This window comes from Schistocerca americana, chromosome 4, assembly GCF_021461395.2.
Source record: "Schistocerca americana isolate TAMUIC-IGC-003095 chromosome 4, iqSchAmer2.1, whole genome shotgun sequence".
Lineage (NCBI taxonomy): Eukaryota > Metazoa > Arthropoda > Insecta > Orthoptera > Acrididae > Schistocerca > Schistocerca americana.
This window is the reverse complement of record NC_060122.1, coordinates 719246333-719267450: the sequence shown is the minus strand read 5'-3', so window position 1 is coordinate 719267450 and position 21118 is coordinate 719246333. Positions and strand designations below refer to the sequence as shown.

Sequence of the window (21118 nt, the reverse complement as noted above, 5' to 3'; positions counted from 1 at the left end):
ATCTTCTAAAATCTTTCAGAATCATACCATAATAACATTTGTCCAAAGATCTGCTGTGTTCGGTGAGTTATAGTTCCTGTTCATCATTAAAAGTTCTTCCGAATCTTCCCAGTTTGTTTACCCCAAAACCATGAAGAAAGTAGGGGTGGGAGTATTAATTTGAAGCTTATCCCTACATAGACAAAAGTTTCCAAAACAAAAAATATAGAGATAAAAGTATACTTGCAAGGGCCTCGTACCTCTGTAAGGTGATTTCTGAGGGCAGCTTCACTTATTCTAAGCTCCCTCGCTATTTGTCGTTTAGACTTGCCGTTTTTCAAGCCCTCTTTTTCAGCTTCCAGCATTTCTGGAGTGCATGGTTTCTGTTCGCTTTTCCTTTTGTAGACGCTACAATATAAAAAAGGGTTCTTAGAGGACTACTATCGATGTATAATATCCACCTCAATGTTCATAAATATTTCTAGATCTATGGAAAAGCTGATAGTTATAACGCATGGGGTAAGATTACACACTGCGCAGTTTTGCCCCACCTGCAACGCATAAACTTGCCCCGCACTACGACACACCAGCTTTTGACTGCACATGGAAACGCTTTGTAGGAATATAGATGTGTTAATACACTGCAAGACTGAAATGCATCGTAGTACACAATGGAATAAAGCTAAAATTGATAATCACATTATTGCCGGAGTTATAGCTTACTTCCAGAACATGAAATGTTATATGAAAATTACGTAAAACAGCTCTTACAGCATTGCGAAGCTGTTAACACCAGGACAACAGCCAAACTATGGCAATAAAGGGTCAGCCATAGAGGCTATTTTGTCCCCTGCATAGTAGCTAACTGCTGCATTACTAAAACTGAGATACAAGCCTTGTGCAATCTTACCCGCCACGCAACCTTACCCCACTCTACTCTACAGCGAGTGAGCATGAGCATGTCTGTATTTTGTATGTACACTGTGCTCTAAGGGTTGAACAACGCTTAAACCTCACTAATGCAGCGAATACCATGGCCACAGACAGGGAGAAGATCTAAGATGTTCTCGTCACATTTAATTTAAAATTTTTTGTTTAAAGTTATTAGCTTACTGTAGTTTCCTCATTTCGAGCTTACCTGTATCCATATTTACTTTCATGCATCACTTTGTGCGTAACATAGCACCTCAAAAGTTAATGTACACACTTTGTTCCCAGCTACTCGCCATTGTCGAGTTTGCAAGACATGCAACACATGACAATGGGGAAATGCGCATGATAGCTGAAGGCAAGCATGTAGCACAGTCACTTGATACATTGACACACAAATAATGTAAAAGTACCACTTGGTGTGTTTCATCATACTGGTTAGACTTCATGAGCTACCTATACATTCCGGGAACTATTGAGTATGATCTCATGATACAGGACCATAGACACACATAGACAGCTCAGCTGGTGTGTATTTATGTTTTATATTAAGTCTTAGCAACATTTTCAGTCTTATGTGACCAAAGGCTTCCTTCAGTGTTTTATCTTCAGTAATATATTTTTGGATATGGGGCCACATATATTGTTGTTCATAAAAACAGTGTTTCGACCACTGTTGCAAATGGCCCTTATCAGGTTGACATATTTACAACTGGGCCAAACTCTGTTTGGATGGCAGGAGGTGGTGTCTGACAAGCTTTATTGATGAATGGCCATCGGTAAATGGTGACCAAGAAACAGTTGGACCACCCTATTGCTGAGTATGCTGCCCAACATGATTTTATTCGTTTCTGTGACTGCTTCACAGCCTGCACCATCTTGATCCTTTGCAGGAACACCAGCTGTTCTTTACTGCATAGGTGGGAACCCTCCGTGCAGTATGTCCTGCGTTCCCATAACCCTTTTGGCCTCAACCTTTGTTATTCATTGTCCTTACTCATCTAGCCCCTTCCTTGTCATATCCAGCACTATGCAGCCCTCACCCCATCAACACACCCAGTCTTTTTACTTCTCACCTTTTCCGCTATCCACCAGTCCTCCCTCGCCCTCTGTCTAACCTGCTGTACCCTATCTCCACCTCATTCCTGCACACTCTTAACTAGCAGCACTTTACTGTCCCCCACCCCTGTCCCATTATCCCTCCCCCTCCATGCCCCAGCCTCCTCCTTACCCCCACCCAGTTGCCTCTCTCTCATGCACACTGCTTGCCGTGTGGCTTCGCTGGCAGGGAGTGTGGTCATGCGTGTGTGAGTTGCATATGCGTTTGTGTGTGTGTGTGTGTGTGTGTGTGTGTGTGTGTGTGTGTGTGTGTGTGATTATTGATAGTAGTTTGTATTTTATTGGTTGTTTTGCTCTTGGAGTGCTTGGTGGCAGTTGAGACAATGTAGTGAGCTATGTGCCCTATATTTACTGCCATACCTGATGATGGGAACACCACACAGATGCTGTTATCCCCTAGGCCTGCTGCTGTTGGCAGTTCATATAACAAAAAATAAAGTGCAGAGTTGTTACTGATGAACTGACCTTATGAGCAAGATGAAATTGCAGTATATAATATCTGAATGTGGTACTTACCAGTTGTAAATATGTCATCCTAGTGAAAACCACTTGCAACAGTGGCTGAAATGTTAGTTTTATAAACAACATGATGGCCTGTTCACATTCTGGGAAACATTTTATTCAAGTTTTTAGTCTCGTTTCTGTATGTGTAGATGACTCAATGCCTAACCTATACAGTGAATTATTACCTTTACTTTTTCCATTTTTCATATTCCACCTGGGACTTTCCTTTACCCTATTTGTAGTTACAAATGCATTTCAAAAAAATAATAAAGTTTTTTTAGTGTGCAAGGGCGGAATTGAAGACAAAATACACAGTGATGGGTTCTATGACAGAGTCTTTCATTCTTAATCTAGAAGTTGGCATTGCTGGATGCTAACACAGTGGTCCTGGGTTCACTTCCAGGGAACCACCTCAGATATTTCTGTGAGGGAATGGTACAGAATGGGGCCTTGTGAGGCCAAATGAGAAGGCACTTGAATAAATAAACAGCAAAGTTGATACACAAGTCACTGGAGAGGTGCCAGATAGAAAGACTTGCACCAGGCTGGTAGCCAGACAATAGTTGTTTTTTTCTGTATAATGTTTCACATCTTTGCCGTTTTGTACTACTAACACACATTTTCTCAGGGCCATTATCATACTTTTTGTTCCTTGTCAAACTTCATCCATAGGAAACTAGTTTTGAAAACGCCCTTCCCTGTGCCCAACAAGCAGATTTATTTACGTTCAGCTTAGTTGTTGATACTTATTTTATTTCCTCATTCAGAAACCTTCTTAAGGTAAAAATCCTGCAGTAATGAGAATTCAGTTTGCGTGTGATGCATAAAAAAATGACAAATATTTTTTAGGAAAAAAGTAACTTTCCCTCCAATCAGATGACTATTTATATTACATAATTATTAGATAGTAATAAAACTTTTTGTGCTTCTCTTATATTTGAACGTCACACAACTTCATCAATAAACTGAGCCATTGTGCACAAATGTCCAAAAACTGATACAGAAATGCGCGAATTTTAAAAATTCAGGCAAGTGATAAACAGCTGAAAACTCTTACCAGCACACCATTAAGGAAATGTAACAAATTGCTGTCTAGTAGCTGTTTCACAAACAGTGTTTACAGAGACAAAACTTTTGAAAAGTATTAATGATTTATTTAGCTTCACATATGAAACACTTCGGGGACAAGATAAGTAGATTGTCTGAAGTATCTCCCTCCCCTGAGCATGGTCCTCCCTCAGAAAACTTGATGTACCTACTATAGTATCACATTTCTTACAATGCAATTTCCACTGTTGCTTTGTTTGTATTTGAATCTTGAATGCATGTTCTACATATTGAATGTCAGTCCCTTGAACCCACTCTTATTTTTGTATTGCTAAAATATCCATAGTAATTGTGGAATTATGAACCAGTGAGAAAAATGATTATCTCTGAAAATCATTGAAATAGGTTACATTATTTTCAGTAACATGTTTCATTAGTGGCTGGAAATTTCTTTCTTCTTTTTGGTTTCTGTTCCCCTATTTTCTGCACACATTCTCTGGAATGGTTGAAGTAGAATACCCCATACCTGAAGTGCTTAAAAGCTTTTATTTGATGTGGGTTTTTATTTAAGATCACAAAAAAAAATTGTTTACTTAGTATGCAACTCCTATTGTTTAACCTTATGTGTCATACAACCGGGCCATAATAATGAAAAAATAAGAAAATAAGCCAGAAGAGCACAGTAGGTAGGAGAACTATAACTCTCTTGACAAATGAACAACATATCCAAAATGCAAACTCACAATGTGCTCTGTATTTGTTGTTTTGTCTGAATGTGCATGACATATTTTCTTGATAATGCTTTAAATGTTTGATTACACGAATCAATTTAACACCCATTGTTATATGCAGGAAATGGCTATTACCTGTTCTCTGAGGAAGAGACAACGAGGACTCAGAGTATGCAATGCAGTGTGTCTGGGAAAGATAACAGCACAATTGTTGCCAAGGACATTGAAGTTGATGAAGAAACTCCTGTGCAAGTTATTATAGTTTCTCTTTGGTATTGGTGGTAAGTCAAAATGTCCCACTTATGTGGCCCCTTTTACATATTTTTCTTCTGGTACTAGACTGGTTTCATTCAGCAGCTGACTCCTTACCCTCTCCCTTAAAACCCACATCCTTTCGTCTTTCCCTCTCCTTCCCTCTTTCCTGATTAAGCAACCGTCCGTTGCGAAAGCTTGAATTTTGTGTGTATGTTTGTGTTTGTTTGTGTGTCTATCGACCTACCAGTGCTTTTGTTTGGTAAGTCACATCACATTTGTTTTTAGATATATTTTTCATATATATAAACAAAGATGATGTGACTTACCAAACAAAAGTGCTGGCAGGTCGATAGAAACACAAACATACACACACAATTCAAGCTTTCACAACCCACGGTTGTTTTGTCAGGAAAGAGAGAAGGAGAGGGAAAGACGAAAGGATGTGGGTTTTAAGGGAGAGGGTAAGGAGTCATTCCAATCCTGGGAGCGGAAAGACTTACCTTAGGGGGAAAAAAGGACAGGTATACGCTCGTGCGCGCCCACACACACACACACACACACACACACACACACACACACACACACACATATCCATCCGCACATACACAGACACAAGCAGACATTTGTAAAGGCAAATAGTTTGGGCAGAGATGTCAGTCGAGGCGGAAGTACAGAGGCAAAGATGTTGTTGAAAGACAGGTGAGGTATGAGCGGCGGCAAATTGAAATTAGCGGAGATTGAGGCCTGGCGGGTAACAAGAAGAGAGGATATACTGAAGGGCAAGTTCCCATCTCCGGAGTTCTGACAGGTTGGTGTTAGTGGGAAGTATCCAGATAACCCGGACGGTATAACACTGTGCAAAGATGTGCTGGCTGTGCACCAAGGCATGTTTAGCCACAGGGTGATCCTCATTACCAACAAACACTGTCTGCCTGTGTCCATTCATGTGAATGGACAGTTTGTTGCTGGTCATCCCCACATAGAAAGCTTCACAGTGTAGGCAGGTCAGTTGGTAAATCACGTGGGTGCTTTCACACGTGGCTCTGCCTTTGATCGTGTACACCTGCCGGGTTACAGGACTGGAGTAGGTGGTGGTGGTGGGAGGGTGCATGGGACAGGTTTTACACCGGGAGCGGTTACAATGGTAGGAGCCAGAGGGTAGCTAAGGTGGTTTGGGGATTTCATAGGGATGAACTAACAGGTTACGAAGGTTAGATGGACGGCGGAAAGACACTCTTGGTGGAGTGGGGAGGATTTCATGAAGGATGGATCTCATTTCAGAGCAGGATTTGAGGAAGTCGTATCCCTGCTGGAGAGCCACATTCAGAGTCTGATCCAGTCCCGGAAACTATCCTGTCACAAGTGGGCCACTTTTGGGGTTCTTCTGTGGGAGGTTCTGGGTTTGAGGAGATGAGGAAGTGGCTCTGGTTATTTGCTTCTGTACCAGGTCGGGAGGGTAGTTGAGGGATGTGAAACCTGTTTTCAGGTTGTTGGTGTAATGGTTCAGGGATTCCAGACTGGAGCAGATTCGTTTGCCACGAAGACCTAGGCTGTAGGGAAGGGACCGTTTGATGTGGAATGGGTGGCAGCTGTCATAATGGAGGTACTGTTGCTTGTTGGTGGGTTTGATGTGGACGGACGTGTGAAGCTGGCCATTGGACAGGTGGAGGTCAACGTCAAGGAAAGTGGCATGGGATTTGGAGTAGGACCAGGTGAATCGGATGGAACCAAAGGAGTTGAGGTTGGAGAGGAAATTTTGGAGTTCTTCTTCACTGTGAGTCCAGATCATGAAAATGTCATCAATAAATATGTACCAAACTTTGGGTTGGCGGGCCTGGGTAACCAAGAAGGCTTCCTCTAAGCGACCCATGAATAGGTTGGCGTACGAGGGGGCCATCCTGGTACCCATGGCTGTTCCCTTTAATTGTTAGTATTTCTGGCCTTCGAAAGTGAAGAAGTTGTGGGTCAGGATGAAGCTGGCTAAGGTAATGAGGAAAGAGGTTTTAGGTAGGGTGGCAGGTGATCGGCATGAAAGGAAGTGCTCCATCGCAGCAAGGCCCTGGACGTGCGGAATATTTGTGTATAAAGAAGTGGCATCAATGGTTACAAGGATGGTTTCCGGGGGTAACAGACTGGGTAAGGATTCCAGGCGTTCGAGAAAGTGATTGGTGTCTTTGATGAAGGATGGGAGACTGCATGTAATGGGTTGAAGGTGTTGATCTCAGACTGGGTAAGGATTCCAGGCGTTCGAGAAAGTGGTTGGTGTCTTTGATGAAGGATGGGAGACTGCATGCAATGGGTTGAAGGTGTTGATCTCAGACTGGGTAAGGATTCCAGGCGTTCGAGAAAGTGGTTGGTGTCTTTGATGAAGGATGGGAGACTGCATGTAATGGGTTGAAGGTGTTGATCTCAGACTGGGTAAGGATTCCAGGCGTTCGAGAAAGTGGTTGGTGTCTTTGATGAAGGATGGGAGACTGCATGTAATGGGTTGAAGGTGTTGATCTACATACCCACCGAGTCACACCTCTTGCCTCTATCCAAACACAGTATATTTCATGATTATAAGTGCAATAGCATTCTCAGAGAAAGTAATGCTCCATGTGGCTCCTTAACAGTACCACAACACACATGACAGTGGTTAATTTTACTTTTATGTATTGATTCCCACTCAATGAACACTAGTCGACAATACTGCATTTATTGACCAGCTCTGCTCTGGTCAAATGACTGCCAGCTCTGTTTGATTTGGTCAAACAACTACCTGCTTTTTTGTTCGGGTCAGCCTCCAACTCATTTAATGCCTCTTTCAGTATTACTAGAGGTGACCAGAATGACTATAATATCCAGAAACAATAAATGGGAAAGAAAGTTGCTACTCACCATATGGCAGAAATGCTGAGTCGCAGATAGGGACTTTGACTTAAGGTTCAGCTTCAGCTTCTATAAGCTCACCTCACCAAAGAATTGCTACATTGCAAGAGTTGCTTGTATGTTTCTTCTTTCCAACCTTACATAAAAATCATTGCTATTTTCTCCACGGGTGTGAACACCTAGGTGTCTCCATTTTACTTTGCATCACACATACTCTTTAAAACACCCCTATTCATTTTTACTGTTACCTCCTTAAGTTGTTTAAGCACCCCTATTGTCATAAATAACTTCCCTCTGCTGTGATATCTATATTGCTATTCCATTATTCCGAACTATGATGCAGTGTTCCTTTGGACAAGCATGCATGTCTGAAGGAATTACATTGTAATTTGGAATAACACAGGCACTGCAATATTGTATTTATCCACTGGCACCGGACAAGTGACTTTAAAGTAAAATGTCTCTTCTGTATGGGAATGTACACTCCTGGAAATGGAAAAAAGAACACATTGACACCGGTGTGTCAGACCCACCATACTTGCTCTGGACACTGCGAGAGGGCTGTACAAGCAATGATCACACGCACGGCACAGCGGACACACCAGGAACCGCGGTGTTGGCCGTCGAATGGCGCTAGCTGCGCAGCATTTGTGCACCGCCGCCGTCAGTGTCAGCCAGTTTGCCGTGGCATACGGAGCTCCATCGCAGTCTTTAACACTGGTAGCATGCCGCGACAGCGTGGACGTGAACCGTATGCGCAGTTGACGGACTTTGAGCGAGGGCGTATAGTGGGCATGCGGGAGGCCGGGTGGACGTACCGCCGAATTGCTCAACACGTGGGGCGTGAGGTCTCCACAGTACATCGATGTTGTCGCCAGTGGTCGGCGGAAGGTGCACGTGCCCGTCGACCTGGGACCGGACCGCAGCGACGCACGGATGCACGCCAAGACCGTAGGATCCTACGCAGTGCCGTAGGGGACCGCACCGTCACTTCCCAGCAAATTAGGGACACTGTTGCTCCTGGGGTATCGGCGAGGACCATTCGCAACCGTCTCCATGAAGCTGGGCTACGGTCCCGCACACCGTTAGGCCGTCTTCCGCTCACGCCCCAACATCGTGCAGCCCGCCTCCAGTGGTGTCGCGACAAGCGTGAATGGAGGGACGAATGGAGACGTGTCGTCTTCAGCGATGAGACTCGCTTCTGCCTTGGTGCCAATGATGGTCGTATGTGTGTTTGGCGCCGTGCAGGTGAGCGCCACAATCAGGACTGCATACGACCGAGGCACACAGGGCCAACACCCGGCATCATGGTGTGGGGAGCGATCTCCTACACTGGCCGTACACCACTGGTGATCGTCGAGGGGACACTGAATAGTGCACGGCACATCCAAACGTCATTGAACCCAACGTTCTACCATTCCTAGACCGGCAAGGGAACTTGCTGTTCCAACAGGACAATGCATGTCCGCATGTATCCCGTGCGGACCCAACGTGCTCTAGAAGGTGTAAGTCAACTACCCTGGCCAGCAAGATCTCCGGATCTGTCCCCCATTGAGCATGTTTGGGACTGGATGAAGCGTCGTCTCACACGGTCTGCACGTCCAGCACGAACGCTGGTCCAACTGAGGCGCCAGCTGGAAATGGCATGGCAAGCCGTTCCACAGGACTACATCCAGCATCTCTACGATCGTCTCCATGGGAGAATAGCAGCCTGCATTGCTGCGAAAGGTGGATATACACTGTACTAGTGCCGACATTGTGCATGCTCTGTTGCCTGTGTCTATGTGCCTGTGGTTCTGTCAGTGTGATCATGTGATGTATCTGACCCCAGGAATGTGTCAATAAAGTTTCCCCTTCGTGGGACAATGAATTCACGGTGTTCTTATTTCAATTTCCAGGAGTGTATATAACAGATCTATGAGTAAAGGTTTTAGACACATTGTTGACAACATGATGGATAGCCAGATGGTAAGGTGACCACTTGTGATAGTGGGAAGCCCAGATTCGAGTCCCAATCTGTTACAAATTTTAATTGCTGTCATTCCATTGTACTGCTGATGGTTTTTCGTATTCACGACTGTGAATACAATTCTTGTACTGTTTTGATGCGTTTCCACCATTCTGATCTAACACGATTTTTTTAAGTGCCATGTTTGCCTTGCTAGCTATGCTGCTCAGCAAACTGTTGTTGCCAGTTGCTTGTATTATTAATTGCTTGCAATATTTTTCATTTATATTGTATTTGAATCTACATGGTTTTTTCCCAACTCAATGTTGTCCCCTCTTGCTATTATCCCTACTGTGTTGCATTCAGAATACTCTCACTTTCGAAACTGTTGCACCCAATTCACAGATGATCTCCTGTCTCTTAAAGTTACCACATTTGCTAGTACCTAGTTTCAGTTGGTGAGAGAATTTTTTCAGTAAACTTTCTTCGATTGCAGTGAACCCCAGTTAGATACATATAGTGGCTTCTCCTTTATTCTTGATCACTCTGAGTTAGTGAAATTAATAATGTAATAAGTTTATTCTTTAAAAACATTTATGGACTATAAGAAAATACTGTACATTAACTGGATATCAAGAAATTCACACGACCCGGGACAACCGGGAGATCCAGGAAGAACCTGGGAATTTTTTCATCCAGGAGAAAACCGGGAAAAAGCCGGGAATTTTTTAGAATTCCGGGAATTTTTCGTTGTGTTAGTTGTCAGTTAAATTTTTGTAATTTTGACTGGTAAGAATCGATACTCTGACAAACGTTATTACTGTGTCGTGCTATTGCATAATAATACTGCAACAATAAAACGTGAACGAGAAAAAAACAAAAATAAAACATTAATTGCAAAGGAAATGTGCCATATACAACAAAACCCAGTGCTCATACAAGTGTTTGCCAACAGCATATTGTGTCAAAGGCTTTAGGAGGACTATGCAATGCTTCATAACAACAAGTTGCCTCCGATGAGCGTGACGTCACAACTGTACATTAGATTCGTTTTAGCAGTTATGAGCAGGCTCATGCGCATGTGAAGTTGAGTAGCATATGAGTGGTACCTTCTCCGCTTCTGGCTACAGAAATGTGGCTGTTGGCCCTTATCGCAGTATTGCCCCAGTTCGGAATTATCGTAGATCCGGGGCTGGTGCGCAGAGCAGTCTGAGTTGTAGTGGGGAAGTGTGTAGTCTCCACGTGACCCGTGTTTACACTTTAGTAAGTTTGCTGTTTCCTCTTCGTTTTCTGCTCTCACGTCAAATGAAAACAAAATGGATTTCTGTGGCCGGGAGCTATCAAGTGAATTAAGACATTCACATAATCACGGAAGACTAATATACGTTATTAGTTTCAGATTTTATTTTATTTCCACTTTTCTGACAGTCATGCATTAATCGCCTTGTAGAAGAATGAAGTTATTTTTGTCGTTTTGCTAAAGAAATTTGGTTTTTATTAATCTTTTACGCTGAGGCAGTCAATGTGTTTGAAACAAAGTGTTTAGTTCCACACTCTCGGCTAATTTCAACAGCTCACTGCATTTCAAGTGCACGTTTTCATCTTCTAGCACGTATAGCATTATGCCATAATATAGAATCAAAAATGAATTAATACAGTACTGGTACTCCAAGAAAATTAACATCCCAGAACCCACACTGAAAAGTTTAATATCAGGTCGAGGCCTACTTCATTGGGAATTTGGACCTACGAATGTGCTCTTTAAGTATGCACTTTAAATGTGCCATTTTAGTAAAATTCACGAAATCCCGATGCTCTTGGAGTATCTTCTTACGTCTTTTTTCTTTTATGACGTAATGTAAGATCTTTTAATGTTTTACACGTACGAACATACGGGCTTCCTGCGTCACAGTAGCTGCCAAAGCGCGGCGGCGCCTGTCATCTGGGGGTCTCTGACGACTACTGTAACAAACCTATTTCTAACAGGTCACGCGAAAATATTGCGAATAGTGGTTTGAAAATCATTACTTTCAAAGTAATTTTCATTTTACGCGAGTTGTACTATGTGCAACAATGTACGATGAACTTCTTAAATCACAGAGCATTTGATGAAGAGCCATTTAGAAATATTTTTTGCCCAGACATTCATGTCGTTATCATGAGCGAATTGATGTAGTGCTACGGGAAGCTCTCTCTCTTCTGTGGTAGCTAATTTATTTGTGGAAAACTTTCAGGGCAAGTCACTGGGCTCGGCTAAAAATTTTACTGGCACATTTTTGTGATGTAACTTAAAGTGTAACACGCGCAAAAAGATCAACATTACATGTGAAAGCTTAGCTTCTCTTGCAGCTTATTAACCTTAGAGACCAATATGGTGTGTGAAAGCTTTGCTTTTCTTGTAGCAACACAACGTATATTAATTAAAAACATTACCTTTCCAGTTTGTGTATCCGCACTACTTAACAGTGATGTTACAATTAGCTGACATCACGTGTCCTGTGGTCTGAATATCCGCTGTCATCGGGTGGCGGGATCACGTGACATGAGCTATGACTGGCTTACAAACGCTCATCGCAATCTCGATTACAATGCTTGAGAAAGTAACATGCGGTGTTTGGTAGAATTCGAATCTATACTTTCGTAATACAAAAATATGCAGTGTACATGTTGCTGCACATCAAAAATTTTTCCAAAAGGGGTTTTCTTCCCTGAGTTTCGTTTTCTAAAGTGCCGGGAAATTCTACGCCTGTGTGTAAAAAACATAACCATTCTAAGGATTGATAAATTTTACAGTTCCGAGGGAAAATATATTGTTACTTAATAACACGGAAAAAGTGTGTTTTCATCCGGGAGTAGGTGTATTTTTAACAGGGAAATCCGGGAAAAATCCGGGAATTTTTTTTTCCTTGTCCTCGTATACACCCTGCACACAACAGATTGCATTTATCTTTTAGGCCTCGAATGTCCTCCATGGTTCAGGTCCTAATCTGTTTACCAGCTAAAGATCATCCTTTCTCCCTTCTTTGGCCATCCTTTGATACATACTGTTCATAGTTACTCAGAAATGAACAGTCTGACATTTTCACACATTGCCAGTCCCACTCTCTTTAGTAACATCTGAAAAAATGTTAATGCTGCCAATTGCTGTGACATATCCAGCTGACACCTGCTGACTTTACGCGCCTCAGAGAGTTTATCCTGGTAACAGCATCACTGCTATCCAGATGCCTGTACTGTTCATTATATGAACCTTTTCCTTTGACTTATATTGGTGTCCGAGTATTCGTTGGAGATGGGAACATCTGTACTTTACTTAGTTCTGACAGATTTGTCAGTGAATGTGGAAGTCCCACATCCAAGTATATGACAAATACACAAATAGACAGGGTTATTCTTAAACAAAACAAATATGAAGGCAGTTTAAAAAGGATATGTATGAATATTGTAATGTCACTTAAAATAATTTCCATACCTAGTTTAAAGACAGAAAATTTATTTCAGGTAGTAATGTGTGATATTGACCCCTTTCAATTTCAGGAAAGAAGTTACCATAATCAGCATATCGACTGCAGTGTTGCTGAATCTACTAACACAGAGATTTCGGAGCATATTAAAGAAAACGGCGGCATGTGCACAAGTTTCCAACCAGGTAATCTGAGATTCCATGAATCTTGAGTCTCTCTCTCTCTCTCTCTCTCTCTCTCTCGAGTAACGGAGGCATTATTGGTTTAACGTGAAGTTATGGAGTTAATGTGAATTTTAATTGTACCAAAAGGAAAATTTCCGTCAGTGCTGTTGACTAACATGAGAAATTTTAGTTTGGATGTAAAAATAAATAACTAAAACCTTTGAAATGGGTTCTGAGTTAAAGAAATTTATTGGTGAAGGTCAGTAAGTTATGCAGAGAATCTCATCATAACGAACATATTTATAAATATTCGTTGTTGGGGGGGGGGGGGGGGGGGGGGGGAGGAATGCTTTTTTCATGCGCAACGTGGTCCATTGTTGAGATTGCTGCAGCAACTACCATTGTTATCCAAACTAAAAAAGCACACAATTTGACTGCATGTGCAGGACGTATGCAAAACCTTTGCAATTCCCAGTAGTTAATACTCTCTAACCTTTGAACTCTGCAGTCTTTTTGTTGTGCCTATCTGTGACTCAGCATCTCCACTATATTGATATCTCATTCAGGAGGATAGCAGTTCAATTGCCATCTGTCCATTCATATTTGAATGTTTTATGGATTCACTAAATCACTTAATGCAAATGTTGGAATGATTCCTTTGAAAATAACACACTAGACTTCCTTCCTTATCCTTCCCAATCTCTCAGCCTTTGCTTTGTCCTGAATGGTCTTATCATCGTCGGCACCTTAAATCCTAATCATATTTGCTTAATTTAGTAAATCCAACAGGTACTCTGTATTCTACCTCATTACTGCAGAGTGACACACAACTCTCTTGTCTATTATTCCACAAAATTGACTGTCCATTGTGCTCCGATACTACACTGCTGGATGACTTTCTCAACATACTATCTACAACAATACTGGCGTTACTGTATATCTCATGGTCTCATGTCATGAAGTCAGAGCTATACCCAAGGATAATGAACACTGCCAATATTTGTAGATGTAAGAATACTAGTGTCCAATGCCTCTTATGTAGTCACTGCAGAAAGTGAGACGTCTAGTTCATAGAAAATGGTGCGTCCTATGTAGTGGTGCCAATTAAATAAATTAGACAACCAGTGATCTCAAAATGTAGATGTCCAGGTAATACAATTCTTCAACTTCCCATGGATGTGCATACCACTTGTTTGAAGTACTGATCAGTCTTGCTTTCCGTATTGGAACTTCTCAAAATATCTTCCACATACGTAAGTCAACTTACTAAGATTGACCCACAGTCTTGATATTGACGCTGCATCTCCAGACAATTTATGAAATATAATTGCTGTTATAAATGCTCTCTATACTGCATGTAAAAATTATTTGATGCTACATACTGTTGTTGCAATCATTTAGCCATTATCTGTATGTATCACAACTTACTATTGTAATTTGTTTGTTTGTTTGGACGAAACAAGCAGGATACTACATTGCTTTCTTAATCCAGAGTTGAACAACATCCTCTTAAGACACCTGTTCCCATACCTATATCTCTGTTTTCATTCATTAAAACTTTTATGAAGCTTGATTACAAGTGATTTGGAATCTTGGAAAGCTGTCAGGTTCCTGCATAAAAATTTCTTCATCCATTGCACCATTCCAAAATGCAGACTTTGTTTACAGTAACGGTCAAAATGGGTCAAATAGTGTCACTGTGTAATGGTGCTAAATGTCTTGCTATAGGTACTACCTTTTTGTAGACTGTAATCTGTAGCCACCTTTGGCACGTAGTAAAGATACTTATTTGAGGTTCAAGTTGAAGATTTTTATAAATCACCCATTTCTTTGATGGCTTTCCTCTGTCGGTAACAGAGTCAAAATTTTGGCCTGTTCAATTTCTGCCAGTATTGCTTCTTTACCATGAGCTGAAGTTTTTGAAGTTTTGCGTGTTAGAGAGAAAGCTCCATTATCTTTTATTCTCTTTTTTGAGTGTTGCTGGACTGTTATCGTGTAGACACACAAGAATTATTTTCTTTAGACTCATTTCCATTGTAAGCATTTCACGAATAATAGATACTGTTGTGGTCTTTAGTCCAACATCTGGTTCAGTGCAGCATGCTATGCTACGCTATCCTGTGCAAGTATCTTCATTTACTTATAACTACTTCATTGATTTGAATCTTCTTACTGCATTTGTCTTTTGCACTCGCCTACATGACTTACGACCCATCCTGATCGCTTTAATTCTGCCGGTATCTCATGTCCTACATTCCAAACTTCACAAAAGCTCTGCTGTGAACCTTGCAGAACTAGCACGAGATTTCTGTGAAGTTTGGAAGGTAGGAGATGAGGTACTGGCAGAATTAAAGCTGTGAGGACAGGTTGTGACTTGTGCTTGGACAGCTCTGTTGGTAGAGCACTTTCCTGCAAAAGGCAAAGCTCCTGAGTTCTAGTCTGTCTGACACACAATTTTAAATCTGCCAGGAAGTTTCATATCAGCGCACATTCCGGTGCAGAGTGAAAATTTCATTCAAGGATTCTAGCTGTTTTCAATTACAACATTAATAAAAATTTTCCTCTCCATATGATATATAAAAACATGAGGAACAATTATATTGCTTTGATAAAGGAAAAATTTAATTTAAATTTGTGGGAAAATACTGAAGTAACAGCTAATATGTAATTTGCAATAATGTGTAGCACTGTTTAATATTATGTTGCAGTTAAAATTGCTAAATTTAAAGATATTCTGCTGATAGCTTTTGGTGGACAAGCAGGTAAGTTTTCCTTTCTACTCCACAAATGAAACATGGATTTTGATACACATAGGCAAACATGGAACTCCAACCTAATTACCATTTGTTAGTCTGTAAGGAGAAGTATAGAAAAGAAATTAAAGTTCAGAAAGAATAAATAAAAAAAACTTCGAGGTTTTTCCATTGAGTTTGTAATTTTGTCAAAGATGGCAAATGATTTTGAAGATCAGTTGAATGGAATGGATTGCATCTTGAGAATGAGGTTATAAGATGAACATCAGCTAAAGTAAAAGGGGGGAAGTGGAATGTAGTTAAATTAAGTTTAATCACCCTAGAGGCCTCTGGCACCTTGGCTGGTACAAATTGCCTTTTTGGAACCTAAGGAAAACAATAAAATAGCAGTAACTTTTTATTTTTGTAAACTTTCATTCAAATAATGCCATGCTTTTGTAATTGCGGTATCTTTTGGAATAAGTTTTCATTTACAGCATATACTTGTAAGAAAAATAATAGTTTTGTATTTCAGGCACAAACAGTATTGGAAAAGCCTTCAGAACAACATGATTCTGGAGTAGATGTGCGGCTGGCACCACGAAGTTACTCGGAGCCGGGTTTGCTGTTGAATGAATCTCATGGTTTTGTCTCACGTTACCTTACAGACTTTGAGCCAATACAGTGTCTAGGAAGAGGTGGCTTTGGAGTGGTTTTTGAAGCTAAGAATAAGATAGATGACTGCCGATATGCTATAAAGCGGATAACACTTCCAGATAAGTAAGTACTTTTCGTGTTTACTGTAGTATTACAATTACATGAAAGTATGTACTATTGAGCGTACATATGTGTTCTGAATGGAATAGCTAATGCACTGACAATATGTGTAGTATGAATTCCATTTCCTCTCAGGCAACAAAGGGCAATAGTAAAAAAGTGTTAAAAATCAGGAAGGCAATCATTTAGCTGTAGGTGATTGATTGTGGGATCATAGAAATGCACATAGCACATGAGTTGTTAGCTTTTGAGCTACTGATCTTTGTCTTACATATGTACACATTCTCACCCAAACACTTACTCTCTGAGTTTTTACCGAAGCTGATACTAGTCAGAGCAAATAGATAAGTGAGCAGGAAATGGAAGGTAAGATAGAGGGTCGGACAGTTGTCCTTCAGCGGAAGTGTGAAAAGGAGAATTTTAGATTCCAGTCTGAGCTGCTGTTGCTGTAAGATGTAATGTGTAACAGTCTTTTTGTTGTGCCTGTCTGCAACTGAATGGATCATCTTTATGTTGAGTAGCAATCTAACCTTTTTCTAATACTGTTGATATTCCAACTTGAAGTTTCCATTGTCAGAACTGAAAAAGTGACATTCACGAAAGGGGGTGGGAGGACTGAGTATAGGGTTCACACTGAGGGGGAGTGGTGTGGAAAATAGCGGGAGAGGAACAATAAGAATAAAGGAATGGGTACTACTGAGGGTTCAGACCAATGGGTTTGAGAGAATGGAGGATGTGGCAGGACATTTTTCACCTATTTAATTCAAAGCTAGTTGTAGGTAGAGGATCCAGCTGGCGCAAATACTGAAGCAGCTATTGAAGTCCTTGTTTTTTGTGGTGTGCAATATGTTTGACAACTTGGTGGTCATGTTTTCAATAGCTACAGTTCGATGATGCCCATTCATGTGGACGGAATCTGTTTAGTTGTTATTTCCACTTGAAATGCTACAGAGTTATTTTAACGTTTATAATGTGGCTGCATAGTGCATGTCCCCTTCTGCTTCGCCCCCCCCCCCCCCCCCCCACCACACACACACACACACACACACACACACACACACGTAAGCACTCTTATATATGTGGAGTGTTTTTCAAGTCATTTCACATAATTTGAGACCATTAAGATGATGTATTATCTTGCTGAAGGAAGAAGTTCTTGTAGCCCACTGCAGGCCAGCAAGTGGACACACATGGTAGGACAGTAGGTTCCGTATCTTTTGCCAGTCACAGACAATGGAATACATATCAGTGGTCCATTTCTTATCCTGTAAACATCTAACACATGAGATCACCTCCCCCTTGCCTCTCGGCATGCGTGATGCCTCGCCATGTGGTCTTCCATGTGTTTTCACTCTTTCATTAGTGTGGACCAGTATGTTCTGGAGATCATCATTTCTGGTGATCTTATTTAATGCTCCCCTGTGTGTCCAGGCCCCATATTCCTGTATCCTTGTTAAACTCCATGACTTTATTACACACTGTGGGCAGAGCTCCATGTGTGGATGATACTTATGGATGGCTGCTCAACCATGATTATTGTGGTCATGCTGTACATCATACACATCCTGAATTTCACTGTCTTACTTACATCCAGTAAAAGATCTGATGACATCCCAGATTTGTGGACACACTCTCTCTTTAACACAGCTGCTTCTCTCATTCAAGTGCTCATTGTGTGCATGCACGTGTGTGCATGTGTGCATGCTGTTATCAGCAATAAATTTCTCACCCTCTCCCTTCACCCCCCCCCCCCCCCCACCACAATTTCTTAATAATTTTTAATCATTGTCGTCAATTATGCAGTTGTCACTTGTCATAATCTCTCTCACTACACTGCAGGTCATTTTCCTGTATTTAGCTTGCACGTAAACATAGTTTGGTAGTGCATTTTTAGCATCAAATTTATAAAGATAATTCAAGGCTGTTGGTGTTTTCATATTAATCATGGCTCCAATGGCTCGTTACTAAAGAATATTGTTTCTATAACTCAGTTATCTTTCTATTGAAAAGAATTCCCAAATTGAAACTGTAACTGGAATATAAAAACAAAATCTCATAGTTCTAGCTTGCTGAATCAGAAGTTCCTTACATGACAATAGAGAAACAGTGTTTGAAGGAAACAGTCATTCAGTAATTAGATTGTAGGATAGAAGCTGATTTGTTCCATTGATGTAGGTTGGTGACTTGGAATGTTGGAGGGTCAAAGATAGAGTTGGCAGATAGGAGGAAGTGTAGACACTGTGAATAAACAGATGTAAGTACAACAAATAAGAATAAATAAGCACACAACAGGAAAACAAAAATATGGAAACAAAATCTAACAAGAAAAACAGTGAAATGTGTTTTGATCCATGCTTGTAGCTCAGTGGCCATTATGATGACAGAGAAAACCAATGATTGTTTAGTATGAAATGTGTCATGATGAGTCATGAAAAGACACCCCTTTTTTTAAAAAACTTTTTCAAGGTATTCAGACTTGATCTCACTTCCTAGTCACCAAGACTTTTGATATTGCCTTTCTAGAGAGTAATAAAGAACAATAAAGATGACAAATTTAAGTATCAGCAGAATATAGGCCAATTTTCAATGCACCTCCAACTTGCCATTGTTTCTTAAGGGCTTATATGCTCACATTTGTAGGTGGGTTAGAGCATGGTCTTGTAATGAAAATGGGAAAAGTGTTTGCAGGAGACACCTCTCCCTTTTTTTTAATACAAGAGTGGGCTAAAAATGGTCAACTTTGCCGTCAGTTTATGAAATATTGGAAAGTAGTAGGAGAATGAAATTTTATATTCTGAGCCCTTGTATTGGTAAGTTATTATGTGCAAAGTTTCACATTTATCCTGCAGTTACTTCATGAGATATAAGTAGCTAAAATTCACATTTATTTCGCCCCCCCCCCCCCCCCCCCCCCAAATTGCTTCAAATTATTCACATGCACATCGCTAAGGAAGCCTTTTTTAAATTATTTCACAAAGAGAGCGCAAAAATATTTGTACAGTATTAACGGAGGCATTGTGTCTCGAAGTTGTCAAAAACTCACAGGTACACTGTGGATAGCTATGTTACGGGATCAGATGACTATATCTCTAGAAGTAGTGAATTAGCGATCTTGAAACTTTACAAATGTTCATTGGGAACATGTGCAGTTGTTCATTCAAATTTCCATCAAAATCCTTGATGGTTATATGGATACATATAGACCACTTGGCGTGGAACAACATAAGTGTACCTCAGGAAAAATGAAAAAATGTTACTGTTCAGTGTTATACAGTAATAGATCTACCATAATTTCTCAAAAAACATGGGAAAAGCTATGGGGGAATCATCCTGCAGCATGATGATGCATTGATGCACATAGCTAGCCTTACCATTCAGTTATCTGAGTTGACAGACTTATCATAGCTAACAATCAGAGCTGGACCCATCGATTTTTTCTGGCCCTATAAAAAATTTACATGTGTATTTGGAAGAAGATTCACCAGATATAAAGCAGCTCACTAGCATATAACAAAGTAAACTCAAAGCACTTGAAGAATCAATAAACTTTTTCGAAACTGATTTCCAATGATGTAGAAGAGCATTGAGTTTCGTGGGAAATATGTTTCGTGTTTACCATTTTACACAGGCTCTATGTTAGATGAGGTAGGTTTTAGCATTGATATGGCTAGTGAAGACCCAGGCTGGCCCCCTCATTCTCAGTCACACTGCCAACCTCTCTCTCACTCCATACAGAAGGAATAACTGTGTTTGAGTCCTTGGTCTTGAGGGATCAAATTGGTTCTGGTTGCAAGTTGTTTTTTCCTTCACCATCTTCCTTTAACATGTATCACAATTTTCAATTTCAGTTTTAATTAATGTAGACTTTTATGATTTTTATGTGTATTGAATTTTTCTCGAATGAATTTTTGTTCACATGTGGAGAAATTATACCAGTTTATCTATCGCTAAAATATCAGATCCAATAGGCTGTACCACGTAAAGTCCAACAGCACTGTCCAGTCTACAAAATTCAGTTTGTGTAACCAGTTATATTCGTTTTACTGTTCTGATATGTATTATGTGACTAGAGAAACTGAAGTAGTTATCCTTTTACAGCCACGAGTCACGGGAACGTGTGATGCGCGAAGTGAAGGCACTTGCAAAACTTGACCACCACCACATTGTTCGATATTTTAATGCCTGGGTTGAGTGTCCCCCACCAGGCTGGCAGCAGCAACATGACAGTGTATTTGTTAAACCGTATGTACCTTCTTTTTTATAGAGTTAGATCTTTTATATTTTTTTCAAATCCAACATAATTGAAAATAAGATCTCAGATCGCTGGGAGTGATTGAGCTCCTTATTAAAGCTGTATTATACTGTGTCTAAAATGCCTGTGTGTGTGTGTGTGTGTGTGTGTGTGTGTGTGTGAGAGAGAGAGAGAGAGAGAGAGTGTGTGTGTGTGTGTGTGTGTGTGTGTGTTTTTAGAAGCAACATAATTTAAACTAGCAAATACTGAAATAAGTCTACACCATAGAGCTATGGCTTTTGGCTAGGAGCACCAGTGCTTCATAACGCACAAAGCAAAAGTTGCTATCTTGATCGCATTTAGTAT

General features: G+C 40.7%; 1 protein-coding gene across 1 annotated transcript in view; it reads left to right on the top strand.

The window, feature by feature from the left end:
• The window catches only part of LOC124612696 (eukaryotic translation initiation factor 2-alpha kinase-like), a 197049-nt gene that overhangs the window by 95708 nt on the left and 80223 nt on the right, over nt 1-21118 (top strand). Inside the window, exons 10-13 of the mRNA XM_047141039.1 lie at nt 4432-4591; nt 12922-13033; nt 16280-16524; nt 20620-20763. Coding sequence (XP_046996995.1) covers nt 4432-4591; nt 12922-13033; nt 16280-16524; nt 20620-20763 — 661 coding nt within the window. The remainder of the gene's footprint in view (nt 1-4431; nt 4592-12921; nt 13034-16279; nt 16525-20619; nt 20764-21118) is intronic.